Source organism: Monomorium pharaonis, chromosome 7 (assembly GCF_013373865.1).
Source record: "Monomorium pharaonis isolate MP-MQ-018 chromosome 7, ASM1337386v2, whole genome shotgun sequence".
Lineage (NCBI taxonomy): Eukaryota > Metazoa > Arthropoda > Insecta > Hymenoptera > Formicidae > Monomorium > Monomorium pharaonis.
The window spans coordinates 19,261,733-19,279,907 of NC_050473.1; the positions used below are offsets into that span (position 1 = coordinate 19,261,733).

Here is an 18,175-nt window from a genome sequence, read left to right on the forward strand (position 1 = left end):
GAATTTTTTTGTTATTATATTAGCACATTGTATTCTGATTATTATAAGGATCTCCAAAATTTGCAGTGCTGGAGAAAAATTGAAATAGATTTTGTAGAAATGTTTATTTAAAGTGTGTATCTGTAAAAATATTATTTTAAATGAGTACTTTGTGTAATAAATATAAAAAGGCAAATAGTATTTACATATATACACAACAATTTATATATATTTACTTAGGAAATAAATTACATATTTATACGTTTATGTGAAGCATATGTAGTTTTTATTCTGGTCTTACTATTTTCTATCTTGTACTAGAAAGAAAATAATAAATAATCAATAAAAATATAAAAATTGATTATAAATTAAATTATAAAATAAATTTATTTCAAATAAATATATAAATGTTAAATACTATTTGCCTTTTCGTATTCATATACAAATCGTTTATTTCAAATAATATTTTTTACAGACATATCGTTCAAATAAATATTGCTATTATTACTTTCAACAAATTATTTTTCTCGGTACCGCAAATATGAAGATATTGCCCGTAAACGTGTCGCGTTAGACTACGAGTTCCAGGATAATACGCCACGCACGTATCCAAATTTTGACAAATTACATTTTACTCTTCAGTTATCACACGAGTCATCAATCAAAAGGCAATAGACGGTTGTTGTGGATAATCCGCGCGGTGAAGAACTCGCGCTGTGTAATTACGGCTGAACGCTATCCTTGGAACTCGCCCGGCGATTCCACCGATTTCCGATTTCAATCTTTCTGATTGCTATATAATCGGAAACTGGCTGCATTGTTACGCGGCAGTTACCGCGACGGGCTTCGCGTCCACCTCGGGAGAAGGTCGCGGCGAAATCGCGCCAGCAGATCGATCGGCGGGTTCGAGGACGCGGCTGTCCACCTCATGTAATCCATCGATCTCTCTCTCTCTCCCTCTTTCTCTCTCTATCTCTCTGCGCGGATTTTTCCCGGCACGATTACTTACCTGCGATAGGAAGCCGGCCACGTCGATGGCACTGTTGACGCGCGGCCTCGAGGTTCTCGGCCAGCCTAAAGCTCCGCCGCTGTCTATGGAGTCCACGTGATGGCTCGACCAGTGCAGATGCTGGAAATTTCAGTCGTTTCTGATCACGTTATCGGCACACAAAGGGGATGAGAAAAGCGCGATCGACGGCGGTGATAATTGCAGTCGAGCGCGGCCTCTCGAGAAGCGTGACGTTTTAATGCACGTGGGAACTACGTGATAAGAAAAGTCGAGAGGCCGAGAGGCCGAAGGGAAAGGGGAGGGGGGGAAAGGGGGCGAGCGAATGAGGGTGCCGTGTCGTGAACAAAGTTGCAGAGACGAGAGTGAACTACGCGGCGGATGCGCCGGAGGTCCCGCGGTTCCTCGCCTGCTCGTAAATCTCTTCGTGAATTGCTACCCGGGGCTTTTAGATCGGATAGAAGATAGTTAATTTTTGCGTAGCAATTTCTTTTCACATGCTATTCTTCGAACAAAACGTCGAATTGCTTCAATCCTCTCCAAGGGAGGAGATAAGTTAAATTGAATGCCATTTAAAGGAAAATTAATCTTACGTTCAATAAAAATGAAATATAACCCGATGCAACGACCCTTTAAAATATTCAATGTTACGTTTCATAAATTTTAGTTCAAAAAATTCAATTCAAAACTTGCTACGTCCAATGCACTTCGAACGTTTAACTTCTAACGCTTCTCACGAAGTAAATCACAGGATATTTAGGCAAAGGAAGCGCGGCACTCCCAGGTGCAACCGGCATAACGACGTGATGATGATTACAACATGAGAATGTCGCGTCTTTTGTCCGAAAAAGAGAGAAAAAAAAACGCGGCTTACCACGGCACGATGACAGAACGCGGATCTCGTAATGTAGCACCTTCATCCCACCGCCCCTTTCTTAATTAATTACGTTTTTCTCGAAAACAACTGGGACAACAGCGCGTCTCTAAATCTTGCAATCTACATTGCTAAGCGTACTTCGTCTATATCGAACAAGGACTTGGGAGAAGAGAATTTAAAATCTCGAAATTCGGAATAGGTATTAAAAACGGCGTACAAAATGCGCTTCTCAGGTCTTCATTGGTAAATAATATGTAGGCTCGTGTCTTACACCGCGGTTGATTTTTTTTTTCACAAAGACGCGGGGGAGGAGGTTGACATTCGGTCCACGATGGAAATACTTACACGTCAAAGTTCATCATATACACGGAAACGCTGATAACTAATAAAATCGGCTCGGACGAAATGGCGATTTCCATAAAATCAATAACGGAGACATTAATTTTATCTTGCGGATATCTTCGTATGTTTTTTATGTAAAGGTAGAATAGGATAATTAAGGATTTCGAGTTAAATGACATGATTCTGCATGATCTCCTCTATAACACGAGTTGATATAAAACTCTTAAGAGGCATAAGATTCTAGCGTAAATAAAAAAGTAAGATATTTTTTCGATATTATGTAAAACTTTGATTTAGGGTCGGTTGTTCCAACTTTTTGGTAAATTTATCTATTAGGTAAACATACGTTTATCTTCTTTTTCTTTCTTATATAAATAAAGACAGACACATATTTACCTGATAGGTAAGTTTACCAAGAAGTTGGAACAATCGACCCTTAATAGAATAGATAAATAATGTTTTTTTGCTTTAAAAATATGTATTTTTATTTAAAAGAAAGTATAAGCTGTAAGAAACTTAAAATAAACATGAAAATAAATAAATTATAATAGAGTTCTAAATAAACATAAACCAGTTTCGAAAATTATGTGAAATAAAAATGTAATTTTTTTTTTACATTTGTCACTTGGATCGTAAAGAGATTTCTTAAAATTTTATTTTTCGCAAAGTTGTATACATTTGAATTTAAAAATGATAATTTTTCGAAGTTTCTTCTTTTTGTTATAACTTAGAAAAAAAATAAAAATTGAAAAAAAATCTCCGCGATTCGATGCCAAATATTATTGAAAATATTTTTTTAATTTTGAATTAATCGGATAAACAGTGTTTGAAAAAATTGTTAAACCACGCTTAAAAAATGTTTTGAGAAAAATGCGTTTAACAACACTTTTACTCAATATAATTTTGTATCTTATTCTTTTAAAGCAGAAACATTACACATCTATCTTTTTAAATAAAACTTTTTACATAATGTTGATAATAAAAAAGTATTCTAACTTGATTTGATATATAGAATTTTATAACTTTTTAAAGAATATAACTTAGAAATGATTAACGACTTAATTTTTTTCGATTTTAATCGGCATATATCCGCATTTATCGAATTTCTCGGAGGGTCTTTTTTAATTGAAATGATTAAGAGAAAGTCAAATAAATGATACTTTATTCAAATATTATATTAAATATTAGATTAATATTCTTTTCTAAGTAAAAGTAAAATATATTGAATTGAAAAAATACGAACCTTTAAGTAGGGTTTACTGCAAAAAAAAAAAAACGTTTCCGTGAACGCTGCTTTTTTCTAGTAGATCATATTAATCGCATTAGCGATGCTAGTTATTTCCACGCTCTTTGTTCTCCGTCAAAAAAATATTTTTGGAGCACGCTTTCGTCCGAACTTTCGCGTCGTCAGTTTGACAGCGTAAATCGCGCTGTCGTATCGCGGAGGCAATTAGAAAAAAAAAATTCTGGGCGCGAAAGAAATGCTCGGCAGCCGGTGTTTCTCTTTTCAACGTACATTCGTCTTTCTTACTGAACCTTTTTACGCGATACGACGCGCTGCGTCGACTCTACTTAAAAGCGTTTTGGGTAGGCTAAGCGTCTTCGTGGCTCAGTAATCGGTGATGAAAAGCGTTCACTAGAAAAAAAAGAGAGTTCGATAACAGCTATCACATGTCGAGCGAAATAATGCCAATTAAATGTTTGATTAATTCATTGATACTTGATTAATTTAATTGACATTGTTCCGCTCAACATTTGGCAGTCGCTGTCAAACTTTTTTTTTCCATTGTTGGTATGCACTGTGCGAGGCGTCTCCTTAATGCCGAACGGTGATCACTTTTTCTGCTACCTGCTATTAGTGCGAGGAGGTGCAATGTTCGTAGCTGATCCGCTACTTTGCGGTGCGAATGGACTCTTATTCAAGTTTTAATGAGAGTGCCATTCATTATTTACCTTGAAGACAAACGTAAAACAAACACGACGGAACAATGAACGAAAGATACATTTTTTACTCGTGAAAGGCAAAGTAACAAGTGAACACAGGTGTATAACGATAACACAAACGGCACAAAAAAAAACGATACTTTAAAGCTCGAAAAGACAATACAAAAGAAAAGCAGTGCCGTACCCCGTTGCACCAACAGCAGTGACTTTTCACGCGTGATTTCGCTAATACATAACACGATTCAAGCGGCTGGCATTATAAACTCCTGTGCATAAAATTCTTCGGTATTGTGCTAGAAGAGTGCCATGTATATATATTTAGTAAAGAGGTATATAATTGAGGTGGGGCTGAATTTTTAAGCGGTTCAAAGCGATTGAGAGGCGGTGATCTGCTTTCAAATCAAGCTGCTGGGAGTGATCGTTGAACGAAAAGGGGAATTTGTTTTGGAAGTAAATCGATCAGACGGAGATCCGGAACAAGGCAGCATCCTCTTCGAGGCGACGAGTTAAAGTCGGCGCGTACTTATGTCACGCGGATTCTAATATCTAATGTTCGGACGTTATCCAGTTTGTTTTGCGCACGTGGCAATTCCGTCCGCATTACCATCGTCCGTGTGCATCGTCGAGCTAAATACGAGAAGAACGAGAAGAATACGAACCGTGTTTGCATCTGTGACGCATTTAAAACGATCTAAAATATCGTATTTTTTTAAAGCCACGCTTTCCTGAATTATTTACAGACCGCTGAGAAATTTATCGGAAGATACCTACACGTGGAGCAAGTATGAAACCCACAAACCGTGCAATGACTCGCAACTATCGTAACGTCAACTCTATCGCAGATGTTTCATAAAGTGTTCAAGAAAGACACCTCCTCTCTTTTAGATAACTTCTTCAACGTGTTTATAATTTAACATTTTTCTATTTACCGTGAGAAAAAGTAAATAAAATAACCTTTTTTTAAATTAAGGGGTCATTCTTGCTTTCGGTATCATTTACACATATCTTTTAAGGAATATTTTTTAAGAATAAAAAATTTGAAATTTGAATATTTATTCTTTAATTTGAATATTTTACAATTTTCTTCAAACATTAGAAAATATATTTTTGGCAATTGTAAGTCTACATGGGTGTGTCTAAAAAATATTATATTATTGTTACTATGATTTAAGATGCAGAAATTATCAGAAACAAAAAATAAAAAAATTCTAATCTATATCGATATAGTTCTATCTAAATTATAGCTAACAGGTTAAAAAATTAATTTTTTTTAAACGATAATTTAAGAGAAATGGTTTTTTGTTTTTTTAAGGTTTTTTATTGGAAACATTGGAATTTTTACTCAAGTGTTTTTTTAATTAGAGAGGAAAACGTTGCATCTAGTAAAAATTTTAAATTTAATTGAATTAAAATTAGACGAATTTTTGCGGCAACAAAATTTGAAAAAATGTTTCGAGAAAAAGACGCGTTTAAATTTTTACAAACAGTTTATGCCTTATAAAAACTTTTACAAGTTTCTTACCTCCCTAATCTATTTTTCTTTTACGGTTCAAACTATTAAGAAAAATACCTAAAAAATAATAATTGATTTTTTGAAACTCATAAGCAAAAATACTCCCTTAAACTATCGAAATTAATTAAAATGAATGAGAAATTGCCATGATCACTTTAATTAATCAATATAAATGATGTTTAATTATTTTTAACTTTTAGTTGAGTTTATAATAGACTGAGATATTAAACTTTTTAATGTTTATTATAAAAAGTGTATAAGATATTGAAGCAATCATCGTGCAATTATGCTTCAGAAAATTGAAAAAGCTCGTTGGAATTAAATCACCTTATCACGTGAAAATATTCATCGATGGCGCGATGGAGCATATTTTATCGATTGCTTAACTTTTTGTCTCTCACCGATCTGGCGAATCTGTGCGTTGCACGGAGATTGACGCGTGAAATAGAACGCATTAAAAATTGAAAGAGCTTGGAGTATATTGAGTTAATGGAACATGAATCTAAATCCATGGCCGTGTCCACGCGGAAAAAAGTTTCCAATTTAAATGCGAGAATATTATATGATTATAAAAATTTTCTACTATACGCCGTCGTTCTATATTATCTCGGAAATAGATGCAGATTTATTTTTTTTTTTTCACGATGCAAATGGCCGTGGAACATTTTGCAGCACGTTTACGAACCGTCGGTTTTGCGCATACAATGAGCAGGTAACGAATTATTCTGTTTGTTTTCAACGTCGGGAACGTAAAACAAAGCTTTTTTTCTTAGTCATTTCAAAGAGAAATGAGAATTCTGAATTATTGAGTCAAAAACCGGTTGATTATATTTTCATATGATTCAAATTAGAACAAGATGGTAAACGGCTCCCTCGGATTTGCGGAGTTAAGAAATGTAAATTGAATTTCTCGCAATTATTTCTGTATTAAACGGGACGATTTATCTTCTCTTGCATCTTGAATTGAATCTCTTTGATCAACATTCCGTCTAACTTTGAAAATAACACACAATGATTACGTACAGATTTAATTGAATTTTAAACATCGAGAGGAAGTACAGGTCAAAGTAAATGTTTAAAATTAACAAATGCCTACGAAGTAGTATCGCGTGCAATAAAAAAAAAATTACGTATAGTATACGGAATTACACTGAGCTTTATAGAGCAAAAACAACATTAAAATCTCTGTTACAATTATATCTCCTTCTCATGTCGACGTGATGCTTCCAGTGTGACCTGAAAGCTTTTACCCCTACATGCGTACGTCGTAAAGTACGGTGCCATAGACACGCTACGCGAATCATGTTGGCGTCATATATGCTTTAACGTTAATTAAATGTATTCTGCAGAGGCAACATCTTCAACGCAAACACATCTGAAATGTCTAAATGTCTAATAGATGTATCTTAATGATTCACAGTGATAACGCCAAGCATTAATTGACATGACTGGGACATTTGATATGTGTCCTATCTCACGTTTAAAATTAACGGCGGGGCACAGTCGTTGGGTTAAAGGTTAGTCTTGAAACTTTGGGGATTTCCCGTTTCGAAATCTGAAATGCAACAGGCGGCCAATGTAAACCAGTTCGCTAATTGCAGTGCTCGTTTCTGTAATAAGTAGCCGGGTTTGCATCGGTGATGCCTGTTCCGCCGCTCCAAACCGCAACACACAGGAAATATACGACCCGCGCATGTAGCGCTTAATATTATTTTGGTGTTGGTAGCATATACCGGGCTATCCGAGCTATTCGTTCTCGCTGTTACCATTTACGGTATATCAAAATACATATATCTTTCCAAAATGTTTTCGGAAAACGGCGTAATCAAAGTATGTGTATTAAGATACATCCATCAGCCATATTTTGATTACTGCACTGAGAGAAAAATGTTGAGGTATTGAGAACCAAATATTTCTTGTGATATTTTCTTCAATATTTATTTGTTATAAAAAATTTATTTGTGAAAACGAAGTATACATTTCAGTGAAATATTCTGTGAAATATATGTACTTCTGAACTATATTTCTTTAAAATATACCTTACTTAAAAAAATAACATCCAGTGTGCGCAAAAATAAATCATTTACAATATTTGCTGGAAATAAAACATTTAATTTGCTTTGTTTAAATAACTCATTTATTAGAAAAAAATACTTAAAATTTTTTTATGTGACATAATATTTATTTTATTAAAGACATTTTATTCGTAGGACATAAACCAACTAATAAGAAAAATGAGATGTATTTCATAGAAATATATATTTCGTTTTCACAAATAAAATTTTTATAACAAATAAATATCGAAGAAAACGCCATAAAAAATATTTGATTCTCAATACTTCGACATTTTTCTCTCAATGTGAAAAATTCATTATTGAACGTATCAAAGCATTTATGACGCTTAATGTGAAATTAGAACCAGAAACTTTGAAAAGCATTAAGAAAATATATCTTAAGAATAAATCTACACACGGAAAAATATTAATTTTACTGTTGAAAAAAGCGATTACTCGATTCACTTTCTTTCATTTAGAAAGTAAGATTAATAGAAAGAATATTTTTTAAATAAAATATACTTAACTATTTTCTGATAAATTTATTGTAAAAAAAAAAGAATTTACGTTCTTTTAAAAAACATAATAAAATTATATCAAAGAAAAATCAGAGTAACAAATAAATTAAATTTTTATTTCAACTTAATGTTCTTTAAAATATTAAATTACTAACAATCATAATATATTTTGAATAAATTTTATGTTTAAGATAAATTTGTGATACATTTACAAATATAAACTTACGAAATAATTTAAAATAAGTACTTAATATTTACTTGGTTCAAATAAGTGGCAAGTGTATATTTTAAGACTGTTATGAATAAAATGTTCTTTGTAAAGATAATCGTTATTTAAAAGAAGAACACTAAAAATAATCGCCTATTTTGGTACAAAAATGATATTTTTTTGCACGTACGTTTTCACGTATTTGTTGCTCAAACGAAATGCATCCCCGTTTTCATTAACATCCGCCAACATGTTTGTATTAATATTGCTTGCGCCAGGTTATCACGGCACACACTCTTACATTTGAAACAAAAGAATGAACTGTACGGTACTCTCGAGTTTCTATAAAAAATGTATGTTCCTCTCCGTGCAACTCTACGAGCTTTCGCCGAGGTCGCTATGCTTCGCGCGGTCGTACCGCACAGTTGCGAGTAGAGATAATAAATCCTACAATGCGAAAGGAGATTCGCGCACGAGAGGATTGGACCGTTCCAGGAAGTTCTCCTTCGTCGGTTACGGCTTCAAGCGAAATAGGTCAAGCTAAAAATCAATCGAGATTTCCTGTAACATTTATTCAATCAGTCGTCGGAGTTTATGTTATGCAATTTAATTAACTCGCGTCGACGAAGGGTGGAGATTCAATCGAATTTACTGCGACCCTACATCCCGATGGGGTTCCCTGTCTCCGACAGGACTTCGTGATTTCAAACCAGATTCGGGTCAGCGTGCTATTAGTCTCCGAGCTCTCGGCTGATTTCGAGACAGGATAAATTTAGCGACAGCAAGATACACCCGCAATTCCGAGACAGGCTTACGAATTGTGCGCGCGAGTGTTTGTCTTGCGGACAACCACGTGTGTAAACTTTCCGCGTGTGCGTGCTGACCCGCCGACTGTTAACGCAAATGGCACAAAGGACGGCCTTTATTTACACTTAGCTCTGTAATGAATAAATAATAAGACAAAAGAATTTTCCTTCTACAGCGATATATTGATATCGGTCGCACAAATTAAACGCTATCGTTAATGTGTGATATTTATTTTATACATATAAGAAGATATTAATATTGCTAAGAAAAGCGTTTATATAATTTAGCAAGTAATGATTATTTTTAACAAATAAAATAGTTTCTTGATAATTGTTTTAAAATATACCCATCACAAATAAAAAAAAACTCACATGTATATTATGTCGAAAAAATAATTAATTCTTTCAAAAATTATTATAAAATTTTATCAAACGAAACTCAGGACACTTAGCAAACTTTTGTTTTAATATAATATTTTTATTAATTGAAATATTAAATTACTAGAATGCAGAATATTTTGTGATCTATCATAAGTTTATTATAAATATCAAATTTATTACAAAACATATTCTACATCCTGATAACTTTATATATATATATATATTTTTTTTTAATAAGTATTGTAATATTTACTTAATTCAAATAACTTACAGTATGTATTTTTCTGTATATACTCAGTTTGTATCAAGTTCTTATATTTTATATCCAAGTCATATCAGTATCATATCAAATATTATTTAATCCAAGTAAGTAATAAGAGTGTATGTGTATATTTTTTAAGGTTACAATCAAGAAAATATTCTTTGTAAAAATCATCATTAAAAGAAGAAAACTAAAATTGAGTAATCGGATTTATCAAAGCGATATTTTTCTGTGTGTATATAATTTAATAATAATTATTTATAATTTAGCGATAAATATTTATTAAATATTTGTAATTTAATCTTTTATAAATATAAATAACCTAATTATTCATAATTGGAAAAAAAAGATAGAATTAATACATTATAAAATTTGCAGACTGCACATTTGCAAATTTGCTTACGATACCGTTCTAAGATTAAGACATTTCAATTAATTAGGTCGATAATTGAATACTATCAAGATAAATAAACATTGGTGTGTTCTTGCTATATCAATTATCAGACAAATTTGACATTCTCTAAGATAAATTCTCTAAGATTAATTTACGATCAATAATTAATACTCAAAACAACTGAATGTTACTTATTAAAAGTATTAAAATTAAATAATAAATTGTTTGAGAGTGCTAAATTTTCTACTTAGATGAGATCTTGTATCTTAATCTTAAACACCAATATTATGTATTTAAACTGTACAGTGCAGAGAATATCTTGTACGTGTATTATTATACAAGAATAATAATAATTATAATAAACATGCAATAACGAGCTGATCGATGACTTCTTTTTAAGGCTACAATTAATTCTTTCTTTTTTTAAATAATTCCTAGGAAAGGACTTGCCAACTTTCTCTCTCTCTCTCTCTCTCTCTCTCTCTCTCTCTCTCTCTCTCTCTCTCTCTCTTTCTCTCTCTGAAGCATGCTTTCTCTATACTCTTCTTTCTCTTTCTCTTTATATATTTTCATAAGATGTACATGCGCTCCAAAGCGGTCACACAAAGCGCTTTCTCATTACAGCAGCGAACTCAAAGTCAACAGCAGCTTTGTGAGTTACATAAGTTTACCGTAGCCTGATCGCTCACGTCAGCCGAAGGATTCCGGAAGAAACGGAGCTCATTTACTGTCGACAAAGTATATCAAAGTGGACGTCGCGTCGGTTTAACTTAAACGGACCTCATTAAAACTTATAGTTGCGAAATAGATAGTTACGCTTCTTCTTTCTCTTATCCTAGTCTTTCCGCAAAATTGTTAATTTTGCCCTTTTTTTCTTGATTATTTATGCATTTTTTATTGAATTTATAAAAATCGCAAATATATTTGATAATAGGAATGTAGAAATATAACTTTGAAAAGACTATCGTTTTCATTTTTTATTAACATTTATGTAAGTTTGTGTTGTTGTAAGATAAAGGCAGGTAATATGGAATAGACTGTTAATACAGAATAAGGGTTTAAATATGTTTTTAAAGGAAAGTACTACATGTATCAATTGCTGGAATTGTTACAGTATTGAAGTGTTGCAAAACATGTTAAAATACGATATAAATACTTATTTATTTTTATTGCTCTTAAAGATATCATTGTCATAATTGTATTCCTACAAACCTCAAAGTAAATTCTTTAATATTACACTAAACGCTTTCAATAATGTTATATGAGTACTGTTATATTATTTAATTTCTAATTGCTTTATTCAAGATTTTGCTTGTTATATCAAGATAAACCTTTTTGTTCTTGTGTTATGAATAATACTATTAATTTTTAATAATAATGTTTATTTTATGTAATAATTTTACGTAATAATTTAGTGATTTAATATTTTATTTTGTTTTTTGTTATTTATGTGCAATATAATTTTTTATTTCTTGATTTTTTTTATATGGCAATATACAATAAGAATATAAATTATGTTCAATTGCATTTTGAATAATTTATATAAATAACAAGTTTGCACTTTATTTATTGTGCACTTATTACCCTTCTTAAAATTTAATCAGTATTCTTTTTTCCTTTTTTTAGATTCCTTGTTTTTACTTGTTATTTTTTAATTAATATTAAAATTAAATTTAAATTTTAATAACTTGCATTAATTAAATGTTGTAGTTAATGTTTCTTAAGAGTTCTGCATAAATTAATCGTTTTAATATATATTTATATCAAATTAATTAAAAAAACTAACGAAAAAAATCAATTTAAAAAAGATACTAATACCTGCCTTTACCCTATGTTGTTCCATTTCGATTGAATATTTAGAAAAAGAATTTCGAAAATGCGACTTTTGTAATGAGTTTCATAATCAATCAAATAAGTAACGTGTAGTATTAATTTTGTAAGAATGTGTCATGCATTTTAGATGCGGTACTTTCTTTTAAAAAAGTTTTTACTCTTTAAAAAACGCGCTCCACAAGATGATCATTTTGAACGTGCTTGTCTTTCACGAAGCTCATCTCGACTTTCTATATCCTGTATCAACGATAATCGATAAAGTGATACCTACGCGGAAAAAGTTGGCAAGCCTCGACTCAACAACAAGAAATACTCCTTCGTCTCATGGGACGATTTCTCCTTTTCTTTACCGCGGCCTGTCATTGGTTGCGAGAGCGAAAATAAAAGGAACGTATATTTGCAGTAACGAAATTACTTAGTGAATTAATTTCCATCGCTCACACACGCACACAAGATATTCTCATTTCTGCGAATTTTATCTTCGTTCATTTGGTATCCATCATGGTATTACAATTTACATAGAAATGAAAAAGTAAGAAGTGGAAACGTTCGTATTTGCGTATAAACGTATTAATGATACAAAACTTAATTTTTCCCTTTCGATATTTAGAAGAATGAAAAAAGTATAAAGTGAAATAATTCGATAATAATTCGATTTACGCGATTGAAAGATGAGTTTGATGTTAAACGTTGTTATGTGGCTAAACTTGTTGTGAAAATTTGCTGAGAACGGATAGAAACATTGCCTGTCAGTTAGTAACAGTGGCAATTTTACAACTTAACAAAGGTTCTTATAAAGAAATTATCATGTGGCCTAAAAGATACACTAGGAAAATTTATATGTATACAGAGGATAAAATAATCGCAGAAAAAATAATATATTATATACGTTATACATCTTGTAAAAATATAGTTATTGGTTATGTGAAAGAAGATAAAATTAAGAAAATTCTTACTATCACAGAAATTATTAGTAAATTATAACGATTAAAAAGTCTGCTTCCGCGACTTATATAATTTTTATAAAATCGTCTCACAGTGAATTCGTAAGCGAAAAGAGAAATTATTTTATACGTGAAAAATCGATTTATATATATCATAAATTACTCGATATATGTCTACGTATATTGCTCTTTTCCCTTCTCAATTTTCTCACAAGCTTACGGCAGCTTTACAGATTAACGATAAAGACTTAGAAATAATAAATCTTAAAAACAACAGATTATCTTAATTAAATTATAATAACATGCATTCTAAGTAACGAATAAGACTCTCACGAATATCCCTAAGGCAGACAGAGAGTTATTGATAGGCAGGCAGACCTTTCAGCTTCCCGTCCGATGCCGAAACGAAAATGCTAAGGTAACGCGAGTAGGGGAGAGGGGGGAGAGTTCAAAAGTGAAACAAGAAGATATACAGACAGAGAGATAGGGTAGGTCACACAGACACAAAGAGAAATAAATGTGTGTGAGGGTGAAAGAGAGACAGTAGTAGAAAGACAGGGCGAGAGCCTCGGTGCAGCCCGAGGTTTCTCTCCAGCATGTATAGGTATAGGGCCACAAGAAGATAAAAATTGAGATTTTTAAGACATGTACCGATGGTCACGCGATGTCCGCCCTGTGGAGTAGAGCGAATTGGCAGCCGCAGTCCCGGGGCTCTCGGGCTCTTCTGGGGTACTGAAAGCACTGCTCCAGGACGCAGCAGCCCCCGCCCCCGCACTGCATCACCATATCCGACAATGTGGTCATTACCTTTCCGTCGTTTGCGTTCGTCGGTTTCGTTTCGTGCGTGTTTGCATTATTCGTTTGTTTGTTTGTTCGTTTGTTTTACATTGTCGTCGTTCGTCGGTTTTTCGGATTTTTTTTTTTTGTTTTCGTGGCCGTATAAAATCCACCGAACGTGACGCGTGATCGGGGGTGGTCGGGGGGGGGGGTAGGGCACACACACGTAGCGTAGAACAGTGTGGGAGAGTACACCGGTAATCGCACGTGGCGCCAGCCATTGATATTCGCGAATTTTCGTGCAGTCAATCCGAAGAAACGACGTGGAGACAGAAGAGAGGAACAGAAGAAAAAATCAACATAATTAAAAAATTGCGTTAATTGAGATTATCAGTTATTAGTCTTACTGACTACGGCTACGTAATATATGCGACTAAACATACGGGAGGAGGGTCGTACAAGGGGGGAGGGGAGGAGGGAGGGATGCGGATGTCTACGCTAAAGAGATACGCTAAGAAGCTTCCGCTCGGTTTCTCGCTACTGGGTTTCTCTAATGCTACCGCTCTCTTCAACTAGCTCGAGTTTAAACACTTAAACGTAACGAGACGAAAGATTTATCGATCGTCAATTCGCGGCTTTTCATCTCGTCCGCTTTTCAACCCCGTAACCACAATAAAAAGCAATTGCACTTGTACACGGAGAGAACTTTCTCTTAAAAATTATCCTGAAAATTATGGTAATTGTGAGACAACGTAAATCTTGAAGAATTTTACTAGACTTTTAACAAAATTTACTAAAATTTTAATAAAATTTGGCAAAGTTTTAGTAAATTTTGTTAAAAATATAGTAAAATTCTTCGAGGTTCACGTTATCTCACAATTACCACCATTTTCAGGATTTTTAAGAGAAAATTCCCTCCGTGTATAATTCAGTACGGCGAAGAATGCAGACGTGATTTTCGAGAACTTTATTTTTCTTACATTTTCTATCATTTATGACGATAATTACAAATGTATCTAATAAATTAACTAATGCATGAAGAATCCAGATTGACGATATAAATCTTTCTCTGCGTAGACTTTCACGTACGCGGCAGCATATTTAAATCTTCAAAGTTTCCAATAAATCTATCGCGATCGAGTCAGTTTAACTGTACCAGTTGCGATTTAATTATTTGATCATTTCCGTAGCAGAATTTGCGGTAAAAAATCTTCAACAATTTTTTTTATATAAAAAACAGAAACGAAATTCTCGCCTACGTGACCCAAATATATCTACGTGCAATGTTACCGCGTACGTGTGACAGAATAACGGGTTGTTACTAAGTTCATAAGTGATTTGCGAAGAATCTCTTGCGGAAACCACGTCGGCAAACCGTTTAATTTTCTTTTCGAGATGAGAAGTGAGGACAGACCGTCCGATGGATGGAGGTACACTATCGCGAGAAACACGGCGCGGGTGAAAGGTCGAGAGGTATATTAACATTAACGATAATCGGACGATATATCCGTCGGTTTGTTTTCACACGAGAGCCGGTAGCCGGTTGCAACGTTTTCGCGATTACATCGCTAAATTTACCGCAAAAATCCCTTTTACTTATGTAATAACCGACAGGGGAGACGAGACGGTCGATAGTATTATTAGACGCGAAATCTCGACGCGAGTCACATCGCGTTATCTCATTTATCATTTATTCCGCGTCGCCTCTGACTCGCGACGGTGTGTTTCAAACTGGCGAGAGTAGCTCTCCGAAAATGAAGCGCCTATATTTATGCAGTTGCCTTCTTCCGCGCGCGCGATTAAGATCGACAGTTTATTCTCGGGACTTACCCCCTCGCGACGATTAAATCGCGCGTATGTATGTTACATCGGGTCCGCTACCTTTTGCGTTGCGCAATATGTGGGGGATATATATCGCGTTATTATCCCGATGCTATCCATTATGGTACACGTTGCCTCGCTTGTTAATCGGGCAATCGCGTTGCTGCGTATAACCAGGATATTGCAGCCGTCAAACGAGATCTTGGGCGCGTAATAGCAGCACACGGAGAGAACTTTCTCTTGAAAATTACTCTCAAAATCTGCTAATTGTGAGATAATGTGTGATCTCGAGGAATTTTACTATACTTTTTAGTAAAATTTACTATAGTTTTAGGAAATTTTACTAAAAGTATGATGAATTTTACTATACTTTTAGTAAACCTTACGAAAAAGTATAGTAAAGTTCCTTGAGGTCACACATTATCTCACAATTACCAAATTTTGAGGGTAAATTTTAAGAGAAAACTCTCTCCGTGCAGCGTTCAAATACTCGATAATATCAATTGCGTCGAAGCTTGACAGGTGCTGCAGAAGCCGATATCGCTAAACTTTCGTATATATAGTAACATTCGTAGCGACAACTGGCTAAAGTCGACTATGTGTTAGCCACATTGGGGTGTATAAGTAGCTCATAAATTGCTAAATTAATAAACGAGTATTCGCGGTATGGACATGCGCGTTTCTACAAAAGCAGAGTCAATGCGGTGTATTCGAAAAGTTTTGATCGCGTTTTTATTTATAGAATTAATAAATCAAGCATTTTCGAAATTGCGATGTAAATTGGAAGATTATATTACAGCGTAGCCCGATGGAAAATTATTTTTTTTTGGAACACCAGGATGGGACTAATCGCTTCCTATGGTTTTCTGAATTCTGAATGTAAATTCGTGTTTCACAAGAATTAAAAAAGGCGACACATAGTTGTCACGTTACCTCCTTTCGCTCTATTCAAATTTTAAACAAATTCTCAAATAATAATAGAACAATGAATTTTTTTAAGTTTTTAATAATATTTTGAAATGCCACACATACATCTTTAAGTTTTTCGCTAAATAACCGACGTCATAATTGACAACTTCAAAATTGATTCAATGTGATGGATGTCAAAATTAAAAAATGTCCGAATTTTTTTATAAATTTATATATAAAAGTCTTTATGTTTCGGGAAAAGTAGTTTCCCAAAAATACGGTTATAATCCACAATTAAGTAATCAAATTATTTGGATTGTTCGTAATCCTGTGGGAAAAATTTTGACCGGTTTTTCTAGTTAAACAACTTAATATTTTGATTAGTGCCTTAGCTAAGTAAAAATGATCTTTGCGTAATTGGATATCGATGGAAATAAATTGAGAGATTTGACTTGATTAGTATAATTTAAAAATCTTTGAAATAGCTGGAATAGCTATTTCAAATAACTTGATTATTTATAATCATGGGTCCCAAAATGGATTATAACCATATTTTGGGAGAACTATTTTTCCCAGAGTGATATTGGATAAGAATCTAATATTAAAATTGACGGATAGAATGACAGAATCAAAATGATAACGGAGAAAACTTAGAAATCAAATTAAATGCACTGTCTAAAAAAAACTACAGGAAATGATTAGTCACATTCTGATGTTTCCTGTGTGATGTTTTTTATAACAATAATTATCGATAATTATTGAAAAAATTGAAATAAATAGCATTAACAATTCAAAAACTTTAGCGTCGGCAATAATAAAACTTGGAATGTATAAAATGCTTTCATTACAGATTGCGATGGAAAAACAAAATTCATCGACGCACGTATTATATTTTGGCTACGCAACAATAGCGGTAAAAAAAAACTGGATCTCTAAAACGCTTCGATGCATTAAAAACTATGTTATCGGAAATTGCTCTCGTATAAAAGCAGCGATAAAAAATATACAAACACATACTCCGATATATGTCGAACTTGTCGCGAGATGATTGCATTCGATTTTACACGACGTGCAAAAAGAGAATTCCGACGTCGACGTTGAGGCACAAGCGAAACGCTCGTCCCGGTCGTTTTTCCTTTACGACGATTACTCACTGCCGGGAATTAGATCGCGTTGTCCCTGCACGGTGAGGTCGAATCGATGCGTCCGGAGGTTCTCTCTCTCCCTTTTTTTTTTCTTTTTGACGCGGCGACCGAAATAGAAATTATTATGGATTCACGTTTTTCACTCGCGCGAACATTCGCGGACATTTACATGCAGGCGGATTAATAGCCCGGCGATAATGTCGGACGTTGGCGTGTGGTTTCGACTAATTACTCCATCTTGACCCGCGCGTCACGTTCGCAATTCTACCGTGACGTCAAACCCCAACCCCCGAGCGAGCCCCCTTTGTTGCGCGTAACAAACCGACGTTCGCCGAATCGTGTAATCAAGCACAGACCGAACAAAAATGAGCCCCACGTTTCGCGTGGGCATCAAGTGATTAAGTTTAATAGTCGATAAGCTTTACCGGTTGTACTTGCTATTAATTTATTATGCTCAGCTAC

At 33.8% G+C, this 18,175-nt stretch overlaps 1 protein-coding gene across 14 annotated transcripts in view; it reads right to left on the reverse strand.

Moving 5' to 3' along the window:
* LOC105834529 overlaps positions 1 to 18,175 on the reverse strand; it is a 109,621-nt gene that overhangs the window by 20,002 nt on the left and 71,444 nt on the right. For 13 of the 14 annotated variants that reach the window (XM_036290023.1, XM_036290020.1, XM_036290029.1 and 10 more), the window contains one exon: positions 989 to 1,108. The exons of the other annotated variant lie outside the window; for it this stretch is intronic. In XM_036290023.1, coding sequence (XP_036145916.1) covers positions 989 to 1,108 — 120 coding nt within the window. The remainder of the gene's footprint in view (positions 1 to 988; positions 1,109 to 18,175) is intronic. 14 annotated transcript variants of the gene reach the window in all.